This window comes from Anomaloglossus baeobatrachus, chromosome 5 (assembly GCF_048569485.1).
Source record: "Anomaloglossus baeobatrachus isolate aAnoBae1 chromosome 5, aAnoBae1.hap1, whole genome shotgun sequence".
Classification (NCBI taxonomy): Eukaryota; Metazoa; Chordata; class Amphibia; order Anura; family Aromobatidae; genus Anomaloglossus; species Anomaloglossus baeobatrachus.
In genome coordinates, this window is record NC_134357.1 from 358,940,428 (window position 1) to 358,956,419 (window position 15,992).

Genomic DNA, 15,992 nt, shown 5'->3' on the forward strand with positions numbered 1-15,992 from the left:
GGAAGACTACTTCACGCCAATTAACATACTGAAAGATTTACCAAATTAAACGGCACACATACAAGAAACTACAGCATAGGCTGCCAATAGGCAACGTGGTGTGCTGTTATCCAGAATTACTTTTTCCAGTTCATCAAGTCTAATAGTGGAAGCCTGGAGGTTCATGGTTGAAGCATCTGCCCTTTAGGTTTCTACATTTCCGATAAAGCTGTCAGACCTGCGGCTCCCATTCTCTAAATCGGCAGGGCTCTCATGAAGGACTCACTTCACACTTTTGCAAGTATTCTTGTTTTTCAACATGACTTCGGCAGGACTAGTTTGGATAGTAAGGTGCTGTGAACTGCCATGTGATTGGCAGTAAATGCATAATCAGTTTTTGCTATTGTCCACCTTCTTGGGTTGCTCCAGGACGTCCCATTGTTCTGTAATAACCAACATTAATAACGAGAATAATGATTTTTGTACCTACTGTGGAATCGCTCTCTCGTTGAATACATTGGAGGACATATATGCCACCCTATTCTGGCGTGCTACCTTACCAGGGTCAGAAATGGGGTCAAAATTTTTATGTATTTGCTAGGTTGCACTTCGGCATGACATTCCTGCTGTGTTTTTCCCCACTTATGACCTATTCCTGCTCTCGTGTCTATGTAGCACAGCATTAGAAGCAGCGGCATGAAGGAAATTTTAAAGTAGTACTAAGCAGTGTAGCTGTGCATCCAGAACTGGAGATAAGCACTTACTACCTGCCGGTCACCATAGTCGGCTGTAATGTGATACCTCAGTGAGCTCGAAGTCCGTCTTGCTTTGTCCCAGATGGATTTTAGCTTGTTTTTTTCCTGTGTATATGTTGAGCTCAGGAGGCAGAGAAAAAGTAAAGGCTCATAATTGGAGAAAAACATATTTCTCTGATATTTCCTATATTCATTTGTACTATTGAGCTATACAAAATTAGTTTAAACGATAGTGACCATTTAAGACGCAATGGATCTACAGCTTGAAGAACATAACCAGAAGAAAAACACATACATGTAAGAACACAAATATAATGTTATTGTTCTGTGAATGTTATAATAACTTTAATGTACTTTTGCATTTTACAGAAGTCTGGTTAAAAATGCATTTTCTTCCATTTATCCTCAACACAGCTGGTAAAACATTTTCTGCAAGTGATGCCATTATCAAATGAGCAGCTTCACTGTCGAATTTTTGCAATTCTTTGCGCAAGAACAGAAAAAATTAAGCCAATATTCTCTTGCCCAGTCTCACATCATTCTTTACAATATAAAGGGTTACCACTCCCTGACTGTCAGGTTGTGCCCTGGATCCATAAACAGCACTTGTAAAATCCAACCGGGTGGACAGGCAGGCTAGTTGGCTTTGGCGCGGAGCTGTGCTCTCTTGCCCGTGACAGCCTGGAATCCAGTTTTAATGCTAGCCACAGAACAGCGAGAATGGCAGGTTTCACACTGCAGGAAATATAGCCTGGTGTCCTTCTGCAGGATAGTGTCCGGCGACCGGCAGGTGTGACAAGTCACATACTCCTCTGTTAGACGGGAAACAAAAACAAAACACTCGTTAAAGAATTCATATTTAAAGGATTCCTTCACAACTCAAAAGTGCAAATTGCTGTTCTGTAGTTTATAAAATAGGTCACAAAATTAAGAAAATAGAAAGACAACAGAAAGGACACTTCACTCTGTGCTTTAAACCCTTAGGCTATGTGCCCACGCTGCGGAAAATGCGCGGATTTTGCCGCGGATTCCTCGCGGAAAAGCCGCGGATTTTCCAGAAATCTGCAGCACAGCTACTCCCCAGCCATTTCTATGTGTGGAAATCGTGCGGATTTTCGTGCAGAAAAATCTGCAGCATGTCAATTATTGTTGCGGATTTCTCCGCAGGGTCCCATATACTTACCTGCCTTGATAGACACCCGTGTCACTTTCTCCGTCCGGTGTAGCGGCAGCAGCGCGGTGGATCCAGCCAGGTACAGGAAGGAAGAGGTGGGCGGGGCCTGCACGAGCTCCGGTCATGTGACAGCCGGAGCTAGTTCAGGCCCGCCCACCTCCAGCACAGTGAACCAGACGCTGCCTGACAGTGACCCAGCCGCCGGAAAGCGAGGTGCTGCATGATGGAGGTAAGTATGAGCACCCTGATCACTGCAGCACTTGTTCTGCATTGAGGATGCAGTGCCGAAGCCATGGTACTGTATCCTGAATGCAGAATGCCCGCATCATATCTGCACGACATTCCGCTGTATATCTGCAGCATTGAAACAGAGAAAGTTCTGTTGCGGATTTCTGGGAGCACCTCCGGAATGTCGTGCGGATATATCCGCAGGACAATGTCCCCGTGGGCACATAGGAAAATCACTCAGGGTTGAAGGCTATTTTTTGCTCTCCTTCTTCCAAGAGACGTAACTTTTATATTTTTCCGTCAATCGTGCCATATGATGAGGGCTTGTTTTTTTGCGGGACGAGTTGTACTTTTGAATGAAACCATTAGCTTGCCCATATAGTGTACTTGGAAAATGGAAAAAAATTCCAAGAGCAGTGAAATTGCAAAACAAAAAGTGCAATTTCACGATTGTTTTGGGGGTATTTCATTCACCTGTGCTCACTATATGGTAGGTAAGCCTGACAAGTCAGTATGATGCCTCACGCCAGTACGAGTTCATAGACACCAAACATGTATAGGTTTACTTTTATCTAGGTGACGGAAAAAAATTCAGACGTTCGTACAAAAAAAAAAAAAACAAAAAAAACCAGTTGCGCTTTTGGCACCATATTCCACAACCCGTAGCGTTCTCATTTTTCGGATCTGGAGCTCAGTGATTGCTTATTTTTTGCGTCTTGAGCTGACGTTAATGATATTATTACATTTTAATGCAATGTTGTGGCAATCAAAAAAAGCACGATTCCCATCGTGGCCATTTAAACCGCATTTTGACAGCGCAATCTAAGTGGAAAGCAGGCGTGGGTGGATTGTGTATCCACCTGTGCCTGTTAGCCCACAAGTCTGCTGATCAAATCACCAGTCATGTGCGGGGATCACCGCAGCAGTTGGCGGTGATTACCCCTTCATGATTACCGCGACACAACCAATGACATGCCAATACGTCATTGGTCGTGAAACGGTTAAACAATGGGATGCACAATAATCTGCACCACGCTATCAGACGAGTGAACAAGGATGCAGTTACTTTAGCAAAATGGCTAAGGAGGAAAAGGGGAGAAAAAAAGAAAGGCGGCAAGGGGTTTAAGGGGGGAAAAAGCAGGTGGGGTATGTATATTTACATTTTCTCCTCAAAATGACTACACACCTGCCCATAGGTTGTATCTGGAACCGCAGCTCAGATCTATAGGCTACAATAACACCCTACAACAACATGTGGACAGGTTCAACAACATTTAAAAAAAAAAATAAAAAAAACAAACATACTTGTCTAATCGTGGTCAAACAACTTCAAGTCTACGGGAGTCGGGCTGCTTTCGGACATCAGTGAAACAAGGACCACCCTCAGAACATCGCCACGAAAACTGGATCTCCTGACCTGAGCCAACTGCGACATTTATGCCTATGAGGCAGTGAGCTCAGGTCAGGAGACCCCATGGGCAGGGCGGTTATTTCGATCTGAGCATTGGCCAGGTGTGTGAAGCATATAGGTGAGATTTTAACACCTTCACCCCAAACCTGTTTTCACTTTCCTGACCAGGCCATATCTTAGGATTCTGACCAGTGTCACCGACTCTGGAACGCTTCAACGGATCCCAGTGATTCTGAGTGTTTTTCGTGACATATTCTATTTCAGGATAGTGGTAAATTTAGGATGATATTTTTTGCATTTATTTGTGAAAACACAGGAAATTTGGCAAAAATTTAAATTGTTATACCCTTAAACCAGAGATATGTCACACAAAATAGTTAATAACTAACATTTCCCACATGTCTACTTTACATCAGCGCAATTTTTTAAGCATTTTTTTTTTTGTTAGGAAGTTACAAGAGTTCAAAGTTCATCAGCAATTTCTCATTTTGCCAACAAAATTTACAAAGCCATTTTGTTTTTTAGGGACCACATCATATTTGAAGTGACTTTAAGAGGCCTAGGTGACAGAAAATACCCAAAAGTGACACTATTCTGAAAACTGTACCCCTGCTCAAAACCACATCCAAGAAGTTTATTAACCCTTTGGGTGCTTTACAGGATCTAAAACGCAATGTGGAAGGAAAATATGAAAATTTTTACTTTTCTCCACAAAAATGTTACTTCAGCCCCAAATTTTGCATTTTAACAAGGGTATCAGGAGAAAACACCATACAATTTGTTGTACAGTTTCTTTTAAGTACAGAGATACGCCATAAGTGGAAGGAGCACCATTTGACTTTTAGAACGGAAAATCGTCTGGTCTGGAATCGATAGCGTACGCTATGTCACATTTGGCGAGCCCCTCACGTACTCCCCCTGGAGCTACGTTACAAGTGACCCTGTTTTCGAAACTGAACGCCTCAAGAAATTTATCTAGATGTTTGGTGAGCACTTTTAAAAAAAAAAAAATAGGTAAGTCACAATTTTATAACAATGAGCCATAGAAAAAAAAAATTTCAACCACAAATATGTTGCTTCAACTCAAATTGTTCATATTTGCTAGGATAATAGGAGATAATGGACTGTACGATTTCTCCTGAGTATACCAGTACCCATATGTGGTCAAAAAAGAGAATTCTGTTTTCTTACCGTAAATTCTTTTTCTTATAGTTCCGTAATGGGAGACCCAAACCCAGACCATGGGTGTATAGCTTCTGCCTCCGGAGGACACACAAAGTACTACACAAAAAAAGTGTAGCTCCTCCCTCCGAGCATATACACCCCCTGGATAACCAAATATAGCCAGTTTAGTGCAAAAGCTGAAGGAGAGTAGCCACCCACAAGTAGAGATAGAGCAAGAAGCGGAACAACCGGAGCCTCTGTCTACAACAACAGCCGGTGATAACACGCGGAACAAGAAACTGCCAACAGGCAACAGGGAGGGTGCTGGGTCTCCCATTACGGAACTATAAGAAAAAGAATTTACGGTAAGTAAACAAAATTCTCTTTTTCTTCATCGTTCCTATGGGAGACCCAGACCATGGGACGTCTCAAAGCAGTCCATGGGTGGGAATAAACAGAAAACTGAGAAGTAGGCGAACCTAACTTCACAAATGGGCGACAGCCGCCTGAAGGATGCGTCTGCCCAAGCTTGCATCTGCCGAAGCATGAGCATGCACTTGGTAGTGCTTCGAAAAGGTATGCAGACTAGTCCAAGTGGCAGCCTGACAGACCTGCTGAGCCGTAGCCTGGTGCCTGAAAGCCCAAGAGGCACCGACAGCTCTGGTCGAGTGTGCCTTGATCCCCGGCGGGGGAGGCACTTGAGTACACTGGTAGGCATCAGAAATGGCCGACCTAGTCCAACGAGCTAGGGTCGGCTTAGAAGCAGAGAGGCCCTTACGCCGACCTGTGGTCAGCACAAAAAGAGAGGTGCACCGCCTAAGAACAGCGGTGCGAGACACATAGATCCGGAGCGCCCGCACCAGATCCAGAGTATGCAACGCTTTTTCAAAGCGATGAACAGAAGCCGGACAAAAGGCAGGCAGGGAAATGTCCTGGTTAAGGTGGAAAGGAGAAACCACCTTAGGGAGAAAGTCCGGAGTGGGACGGAGAACCACCTTGTCTTGATCAAAAACCAAAAAAGGTGACTCCGAAGAGAGCGCAGCCAAATCAGAGACTCTCCTGAGGGAGTTATGGCCACTAGAAAGACCACTTTCTGTGAAAGACGAGACAAAGAAACCTCCCTAAGAGGCTCAAAGGGGGGTTTCTGGAAAGCCGTGAGGACCAGATTAAGGTCCCAGGGATCCAAAGGCCGCCGGTAAGGCGGAATGATGTGGGATGCGCCCTGCATGAAGGAGCGCACCTGAGCCAGCCGGGCGATACGCCGCTGGAAAAACACTGACACAGCCGAGACCTGTCCCTTGAGGGATAGTCCTAGCTGCAGACTGGACTGTAGAAAGGACAGGAGGGTCGGCAAGGAAAAAGGCCAAGAAGCATGGCCGGAAGAGCGACACCAGGACAGGAAAATTCTCCATGTCCTGTGATAGATCTTGGCCAAGGAATAGTTCCGAGCCCGAGTCATAGTGGACATGACTTCAGGAGGGATACCAGAAGTCGTCAAGATCCAGGACTCAAGATGAGAGAGGTCTGGACGGTCCGGGAGATGCCACGGCACCTCTACAGACAGATGGAGCAGGTCTGGGTACCAAGCTCGCCTGGGCCAGTCTGGAGCAATGAGAATGACCTGACGGCCCTCCATTCTGATCTTGCGCAGGACTCTGGGCAAGAACTAGAGGGGGAAACACGTAAGACAGACGAAACTGGGACCAATCTTGAACCAGCGCGTCCGCTGCAAAGGCCTGAGGATCGTGGGAGCGAAGATCCACTTCCGGAGTGCCCCACTTGCGGCAGATTGACCGAAACACTGCCGGATGCAGAGCCCACTCCACGCCTGGGATGTGGACTGTGGATATGGTGGACTTGGAGTCCTCCGTCCAGTGAAGGATGCGTTGAACCTCCAACATTGCCAGGCGGCTGAGTGTCCCGCCCTGGTGGTTGATGTAGGCAACCGCTGTCGCGTTGTCTGACTGGACTCGAATGTGCTTGCCTGCCAACAGGTGGTGAAAGGCTAAGAGAGCTAGAAGCACAGCTCTGATTTCCAGCACATTGATCGAGAGGGCTGATTCGGACGGAGTCCAAGTGCCCTGCGCTCTGTGGTGGAGATATACTGCTCCGCAGCCGGATAGACTGGCATCCGTGGTGAGGATCACCCAGGACGCGGCCAGGAAGGAGCGTCCCTGAAGAGAGAGGGGCCGAAGCCACCACTGAAGGGAGCCCCTGGTCTGTGGCGACAGAGCCACTAATCTGTGCAAGGAGGAAGTCCGCTTGTCCCAACAGCGGAGAATGTCCAGCTGCAGAGGACGCAGATGGAACTGGGCAAAGGGAACCGCTTCCATTGACGCCACCATCTGACCCAGCACCTGAATGAGGTGCCTGATGGAATGACGGCGGGGCCTCAACAGAGAGCGCACCGCCAGATGGAGGGACTGCTGTTTGACTAAGGGCAGCTTCACAAGTGCCGGCAGAGTCTCGAATTGCATCCCTAGGTACGTAAGTTTTTGGGTAGGGGTCAGAGTGGACTTGGGCAGAATGACAAGCCACCCGAATTGGACTAGAGTGGCGAGAGTGAGCGAGACACTCCGCTGACAGTCTGCACTGGATGAAGCCTTGACTAGAAGGCCGTCCAGGAAAAGGGATCACTGCCAACCCCTGTAGGTGCAGAACCACAACCACTGCTGCCATGACCTTGGTGAATACTCGAGGGGCCGTGGCTAACCCGAAGGAAAGAGCCACGAATTGGAAATGTTCCTCTCCGATTGCAAAACGTAGCCAACGCTGGTGTGAAACTGCAATTGGCACATGCAGATAGGCATCTCTGATGTCGATGGATGCTAGGAAATCTCCTTGGGTCATTGAGGCAATGACTGATCGCAGAGACTCCTGCGAAAATGCCGCACCTGAACATGCTTGTTGAGAAGCTTGAGATCCAGGATGGGCCGGAAGGAACCGTCCTTTTCGGGGACTAGGAAGAGATTTGAGTAGAAACCTCTGAACCGTTCCCAGGCGGGAACCGGTACAATTACTCCGTTGGCCTACAAGGATGCCACGGCCTGTGAGAAGGTGGCGGCCTTGGAGCAGGGGGGAGTTGACAGAAAAAAATCTGTTTGGCAGGCTGGATAGAATTCTATCCTGTAGCCGTGGGAGATGATATCCCGCACCCACTGATCGGAGACGTGTTGAAACCACACGTCACCAAAGTGGGAGAGCCTGCCACCGATCAAGGACGTTGCTGGCGGGGCCAGATAGTCAAGAGGAGGCTGCCTTAGTGGCAGCAGCTCCTGCGGTCTTCTGAGGACGCGGCTTAGTGCGCCAGTTGGGTTTTTTGGTCCTTGGCTGAGTTAGTGGACGAGGCCGAGGGCTTAGAGGACGACCAGTTGGAGGAACGAAAGGAACGAAACCTCGACTGGTTCCTGCCCTGGACAGGTTTCCTGGTTTTGGTTTGTGGCATGGAAGTACTCTTCCCGCCAGTAGCTTCCTGAATTTCATCCAGTTATTCACCGAACAGCCTGGGCCCAGCAAATGGGGGCCCAGCAAGGTACTTCTTTGAAGAAGCGTCTGCCTTCCACTCTCGAAGCCACAAGATCCTGCGGATAGCGAGGGAATTAGCCGAAGTCACCGCAGTGCGGTGAGAAGCCTCCAGCATGGCAGACATGGCATAGGATGAAAAGGCTGAAGCCTGGAAGTTAAGGCAACCATTTCGGGCATAGAGTCCCTGGTGAGGGAATGCATCTCCCTAGAGAAACAGAGATGGCTTTGAGAGCCCACACTGCTGCAAAAGGTGGGGAGAACGAGGCCCCTGCCGCCTCATATACAGATGGCGGTCAGTGGAATCCTTAAGAGAGGTGCCATCAGCCACTGATACAACTGTCTGGGCTGAGAGTCTAGACACCGGAGGGTCTACCTTTGGTGAATGAGCCCACTCCTTGACCACCTCTGGTGGAAACGGAAAACGGTCATCAGAACCACACTTTGGGAAGCGTCTGTCAGGACAGGCCCTAGGCTTGGTCACAGTGGCCTGAAAACTGGAGTGGTTAAGGAACACACTCCTTGTTCTCTTAGGCAAGGTAAACTGGTGCTTTTCTGCCAGAGAGGGTTGCTCCCCTGATACAGGCGGATTGAGGTTCAGTACAAAATTAATGAACGCAATCAAATCACTAGCATCTGCGTCACTTTCGGACAGAACAATGGGGTACATGGAGGTAGCGTCCGAGCCCCCAGTGAAGGCATCCTCCTCGTCCTGCGAGTCAGCTCGTGAATCAGAGCCGCGGGACGAGGAAGGAGAGGGGACCCTGCGTCTCCTTTTAGGAGGACGGGGTCTGAGACCAGATGAAGAATCCTCTGTGAGCTTTGCTGAGCGAGCCGTCGCAGCAGAAGCGCCCTGAGAAGGGGGCTGATGCATGCTCAGCCGAGTCCGGGACAGCTGTCCCATGGAGAGAAGGATTCTACCCAAGCCGGGGGTTCAGCCACCGGAGCCGGAGCAGCCGGAGGGACCACTGGGGATGAGCCTCCAGGCTGAGGCACCACCATGTTAGAGCAGGCATCACAATGTGGTTATGTGCTCGGTACAGGCAGTACGAGCCTACATGCAGTGCATATTGAGTACAGCCTTGCAGCCTTGCTCCTCGTGTGAGACATGCTGCTGAAGTGGGGGCTCTGAGCCAGAATGACCCCCAGCAGAGTATATAAGCAGGTCCACAACCGGAGGTTGTGGCTTGCCAGACCGTTTGACATTGGGACGTCTCTGTGCCCTCCAGATCTCACAGCCCGGACCCCCAGAGGGATGCTGCAGCCAGCGCCGATCGCTGTGCAGACATGGCATAAAAACGCTGATAAAATAGCGCCGGAGCGAGGAGAGGGGGCGGGGCCTACTCTAAGAGCGGGATCCGGAGGGCCAAGGAGATATACAGGGGAGGGAATATTTCCTCAGAGAGGAGTGTCCCTCCCCTATGTCGAACGGCCGCTGGGCGGAGCCGCACTGTCCCTCTGCATGATTGACATGCAGGGGCAGTGAAATCTAAACTAGGCCTCAGGCAAAGCCGGGGCCTAAATTTAACGATGCGGCCGGCGCGCAGGCACCATCGGCGCGGTTCTCAGGTGAAAACCAGAGAACCGGCCGGAAATGTCAGAATAAGTACACGGCCCACTCTCCCTAACAATAAAGTACAAGGAACCCCCCGACAATAACGTCTCAGATACTTAGCTTGTGAGACGCAGGGACAGGTCCCTGAGGGAAGAGTGCTCCGTCCGCCAGGATCCTGAAAGGGCTGCGGATGGAGACCGGTCTCCTGCAAGGCAGGGAGAACCGTGCTGGCTCCCACTTCAAGCCAGAGCCCGAGGGATGGTGAAGGAGCGCGGCATGTAAGGCTCCAGCCCTGAAATCAACCTTAACAACACCGCCGACACAGTGGGGTGAGAAGGGACATGCCGGGAGTCCTAGGCTTGGACCCGCTTTTCTTTAAACTCTTTCCAAAAATCAAAATCAGATGAGAATGAATGTGTGGATGTGTGCCTCCTGAACACAAAGCATTGAACTGAACTGGCTATATTTGGTTATCCAGGGGGTATATATGCTCGGAGGGAGGAGCTACACTTTTTAGTGTAGTACTTTGTGTGTCCTCCGGAGGCAGAAGCTATACACCCATGGTCTGGGTCTGGGTCTCCCATAGGAACGATGAAGAAAACTACTTTTGGAGGTATACTACAAAGTGAAGAAGGGAAGGAGCACCATATTTGAGTTCAGATATAGTTGGAATGGTTTGCAGATACCATGTCACATTGGCAGAGCCCTTGAGTTGCCAGAAAAGCAGAACTCCCCACAAGTGACCCCATTTTACAAACTGCACCCCTCAATGAGTTTATCTAGGGATACAGTGAGCATAGTAACACTACAGGTGTGTCACAAAGTTTTATATCATTGTGTGGTATAGAATAAAGAATTACATTTTTACCAGTAAAATGTGGTTTTGCTGGATTTTTTTTTGTGGTGGGAGCCATATCCCTTTTGCATTTCCTTTGTGCTGCCAGTAACATGGAAGCCACCTGTATTTCCGTTAACAGACCTGAGTGGGGACTTGTGTTTTTGTGGGTTAAGTTAAATGCTATTTGGTGGCAATTTGGGGTACAGAACATTTTGGATCAGTTCCCATTTATACTACGCTCTATGCTCAACACTTACATCAGGGTTTCTATTACATCTCTGAAATACGTGATTCATTTGAAACCTCCGAAAGATCCATTCACTAATGAGGAAGCAGAATTACTCAGGGCTCCATTTGGCCTCTGTTCAGCGGTTTCCATCTATTCAAAGGCGCACAAAGCTGTTGTCTTTTAAAGGTGTGTACAAAAGCGCAGTCAACAAGTAAAAAGATGGGACACCGCTGCACCACAGGCCAGACAGGAGTTCAAAGTGGCTCCCCCTCTGCTTCATTATAGCAAATTTTCAGGTGGGAATTTTGTCTGAATCCTGTTTTTCAGAGATTTACACGTAATCCTCAATGTAAGTGCGCAGTATAGAGAGCAAAATAAATGTGAGCTTTGGGAGGCAGAATTAACAAATCAACAGCAGTTGAAGAATTGGTTTTATTTTTTACACCGTTCATTTGCGGTATACGTGATTAGGCGGCTTTATTCTTCAGTTCAGTACGATCACAGCGATACCAGATTTATAGTTTTTTTTTTTTAGGTTTGGCTAATACAATAAAAAACACTTTTTTCACATATGAAAATAAGAAAATGGTATCTTGCATCAATTAAATTAGATTTTTTTTTTCCTGCCATGTGAGGGGTTTTTTTTTTGCAGGATGATATGGGAGTTTTTATTTGTACCATTTGGGCCATAATATTATTTGATCGGTTTATATTCTACTTTTTGTGAGCCAGAATCAAGAAAAGATAGCAATTCAGGAATTTGTTTTTTTATGCCGTTCAGAGTGTCAAAAAAGTGATGACAGCTTTATTCTTTGGGTCAGTACAAATACTGCAATACTACATTTATATATTTTTTTCTATGTTTTGCCACTTTTACAACATGAAAACAATTTTATAGAACAAAAAAAAAAAAAGAATTTTGTTTACTTACCGTAAATTCTTTTTCTTATAGTTCCGACATGGGAGGCCCAAACCATGGGTGTATAGCTTCTGCCTCCGGAGGACACACAAAGTACTACACTAAAAAGTGTAGCTCCTCCCTCCGAGCATATACACCCCCTGGATAACCAAATCTAGCCAGTTTAGTGCAAAAGCTGAAGGAGGACATCCACCCACAAGTAGAGACAGAGCAAAACCCGGAACAACCGGAACCTTTGTCTACAACAACAGCCGGTGAAAACACACGGAACAAGAAAACTGCCAACAGGCAACAGGGAGGGTGCTGGGTCTCCCATGTCGGAACTATAAGAAAAAGAATTTACGGTAAGTAAACAAAATTCTCTTTTTCTTCATCGTTCCTTATGGGAGACCCAGACCATGGGACGTCTCAAAGCAGTCCATGGGTGGGAAATAAACAAAACTGAGAAGTAGGCAAAACCTAACTTCACAAATGGGCGACAGCCGCCTGAAGGATGCGTCTGCCCAAGCTCGCATCTGCCGAAGCATGAGCATGCACTTGATAGTGCTTCGAAAAGGTGTGCAGTCTAGTCCAAGTGGCAGCCTGACAGACCTGCTGAGCCGTAGCCTGGTGCCTGAAAGCCCAAGAGGCACCGACAGCTCTGGTCGAATGCGCCTTGATCCCCGGCGGGGGAGGCACCTGAGTGCACTGGTAGGCATCGGATATGGCCGACCTAATCCAACGAGCTAGGGTCGGTTTAGAAGCCGAGAGACCCTTGCGCTGACCTGTGGTCAGCACAAAAAGAGAGGTGCACCGCCTAAGAACAGCGGTGCGTGACACATAGATCCGGAGCGCCCGCACCAGATCTAAAGTATGCAACGCTTTCTCAAAGCGATGCACAGGAGCCGGACTAAAGGAAGGCAATGAAATGTCCTGGTTAAGGTGGAAAGGAGACACCACCTTAGGGAGAAAGTCCGGAGTCGGACGGAGAACCACCTTGTCTTGGTGAAAAACCAAAAAAGGTGACTCCGAAGAGAGCGCAGTTAAATCAGAGACTCTCCTGAGAGAAGTTATGGCCACCAGAAAAACGACCTTCTGTGAAAGTCGAAACAAAGAACCTCCCTAAGAGGCTCAAAGGGGGGTTTCTGTAAGGCCGTGAGGACTAGATTAAGGTCCCAGGGATCCAAAAGGCCGCCGGTAAGGTGGAATGATGTGAGATGCGCCCTGCATGAAGGTGCGCACCTGGGCCAGTCGGGCGATACGCCGCTGGAACAACACTGACAGCGCCGAGACCTGTCCCTTAAGGGAATTGAGGGATAGTCCTAGCTGCAGACCGGACTGTAGAAAGGACAGGATGGTCGGCAAGGAAAAAAGGCCAAGGGGCATGCCCGGAAGAACGACACCAGGACAGGAAAATTCTCCAAGTCCTATGGTAAATCTTGGCCGAGGAAGACTTCCGAGCCTGAGTCATAGTGGAGATGACTTCGGGAGGAATGCCGGAAGCAGTCAGGATCCAGGACTCAAGAGCCACGCCGTCAATCTGAGAGCCGCAGAATTCTGGCGGAAAAACGGACCTTGTGAGAGAAGGTCTGGGCGGTCCGGGAGATGCCACGGCATCTCTACGGACAGACGGAGCAGGTCTGGGTACCAAGCTCGCCTGGGCCAGTCTGGAGCAATGAGTATGACCCGACGGCCCTCCATTCTGATCTTGCGCAGGACTCTGGGCAAGAGAGCTAGAGGAGGAAACACGTAAGACAGACGGAACTGGGACCAATCCTGAACCAGCGCGTCCGCTGCAAAGGCCTGAGGATCGTGGGAGCGAGCCACGTAAACCGGGACCTTGTTGTTGTGCCGGGATGCCATTAGATCCACTTCCGGAGTGCCCCACTTGCGGCAGATCGACCGGAACACTGCCGGATGCAGAGCCCACTCGCCGCTGTCCACTGTTTGACGGCTGAGATAATCTGCCTCCCAGTTTTCTACGCCTGGGATGTGGACTGCGGATATGGTGGACTTGGGAGTCCTCCGTCCACTGAAGGATGCGTTGAACCTCCAACATTGCCAGGCGGCTGCGAGTCCCGCCCTGGTGATTGATGTAGGCAACTGCTGTCGCGTTGTCTGACTGGACTCGAATGTGCTTGCCCGCCAACAGGTGGTGAAAGGCTACGAGAGCTAGGAGCACAGCTCTGATTTCCAGCACATTGATCGAGAGGGCTGATTCGGACGGAGTCCAAGTGCCCTGTGCTCGGTGGTGGAGAAATACTGCTCCCCAGCCGGATAGACTGGCATCCGTGGTGAGAATCACCCAGGACGGGATCAGGAAGGAGCGTCCCTGAGACAGAGAGAGGGGCCGAAGCCACCACTGCAGAGAGCTCTTGGTCTGTGGCGACAGAGCCACCAACTTGTGCAAGGAAGAAGTCCGCTTGTCCCAACAGCGGAGAATGTCCAGCTGCAGAGGGCGCAGATGGAACTGGGCAAAGGGAACCGCTTCAATTGACGCCACCATCTGACCCAGCACCTAAATGAGGTGCCTGATGGAATGACGGCGGGGCCTCAACAGAGAGCGCACCGCCAGATGGAGGGACTGCTGTTTGACTAAGGGCAGCTTCACAAGTGCCGGCAGTCTCGAATTGCATCCCTAGGTACGTAAGTTTTTGGGTCGGGGTCAGAGTGGACTTGGGCAGATTGACAAGAAACCCGAATTGAACAAGAGTGGCGAGAGTGAGCGAGACACTCCGTTGACAGTCTGCACTGGATGAAGCCTTGACAAGAAGGTCGTCCAGGTAAGGAATCACTGCCAACCCCTGGAGGTGCAGAACCGCAACCACTGCTGCCATGACCTTGGTGAATACTCGAGGGTCCGTGGCTAACCCGAAGGGAAGAGCCACGAATTGGAAATGTTCCTCTCCGATTGCAAAACGTAGCCAACGCTGGTGTGAAACTGCAATTGGCACATGCAGATAGGCATCTCTGATGTCGATGGATGTCAGGAAATCTCCTTGGGTCATTGAGGCAATGACCGATCGCAGAGACTCCATGCGAAAATGCCGCACCTGAACATGCTTGTTGAGAAGCTTGAGATCCAGGATGGGCCGGAAGGAACCGTCCTTTTTGGGGACTAGGAAGAGATTTGAGTAAAAACCTCTGAACCGTTCCCTGGCGGGAACCGGTACAATTACTCCGCTGGAAGAGAACTCTATCCTGTAGCCGTGGGAGATGATATCCCGCACCCACTGATCGGAGACGTGTTGAAACCACACGTCACCAAAGTGGGAGAGCCTGCCACCGACCAAGGACGTTGCTGGCTCGGCCAGATAGTCAAGAAGAGGCTGCCTTGGTGGCAGCAGCTCCTGCGGACCTTTGTGGACGAGGCTTCTTGCGCCAGGTGGGCTTCTGGTCCTTGGCTGAGTTAGTGGACGAGGCCGAGGGCTTAGAGGCCGCCCAGTTAGAGGAACGAAAGGAACGAAACCTCGACTGGTTCCTGCCCTGGACAGGTTTCCTGGTTTTAGTCTGTGGCAAGGAAGTACTCTTCCCGCCAGTAGCCTCCTTAATAATTTCATCCAGTTGTTCACCGAACAGCCTGGACCCGGCAAATGGGAGCCCAGCAAGGTACTTCTTTGAAGAAGCATCTGCCTTCCACTCTCGCAGCCACAAAATCCTGCGGATAGCGAGGGAATTAGCGGAGGCCCCCGCAGTGCAGTGAGAAGCCTCCAGCATGGCAGACATGGCGTAGGAGGCTGAAAAGGCTGAAGCCTGGGAAGTTAGGGCAACCAATTCAGGCATAGAGTCCCTAGTGAGGGAATGCATCTCCTCTAGGGAAGCAGAGATGGCTTTGAGAGCCCACACTGCTGCAAAGGATGGGGAGAACGAGGCCCCTGCCGCCTCATAGACAGACTTGGCCAGGAGGTCAACCTGGCGGTCAGTGGGATCCTTAAGGGAGGTGCCATCAGCTACAGATACAACTGTCCGGGCTGAGAGTCTAGACACCGGAGGGTCTACTTTTGGTGAGTGAGCCCACTCCTTGACCACCTCTGGTGGAAAAGGAAAACGGTCATCAGAACCACGCTTTGGGAAGCATTTTGTCAGGACAGACTCTGGGCTTGGACACAGTGGCTTGAAAACTGCAGTGGTTAAAGAACACACTCCTTGTTCTCTTAGGCAAGGTAAACTGGTGCTTTTCTGCCAGAGAGGGTTGCTCCTCTGATACTGGCGGATTGAGGTCCAGTACAGAATTAATGG

At 49.5% G+C, this 15,992-nt stretch overlaps 1 protein-coding gene across 1 annotated transcript in view; it reads right to left on the minus strand.

The window, feature by feature from the left end:
• Positions 1-1,051: 1,051 nt before the first annotated feature.
• EIF2S2 (eukaryotic translation initiation factor 2 subunit beta) overlaps positions 1,052-15,992 on the minus strand; it is a 60,069-nt gene continuing 45,128 nt past the window's right edge. Inside the window, exon 9 of the mRNA XM_075349940.1 lies at positions 1,052-1,546. Within this exon, the coding sequence (XP_075206055.1) occupies positions 1,371-1,546 (176 nt within the window). The 3' untranslated portion in view covers positions 1,052-1,370. The remainder of the gene's footprint in view (positions 1,547-15,992) is intronic.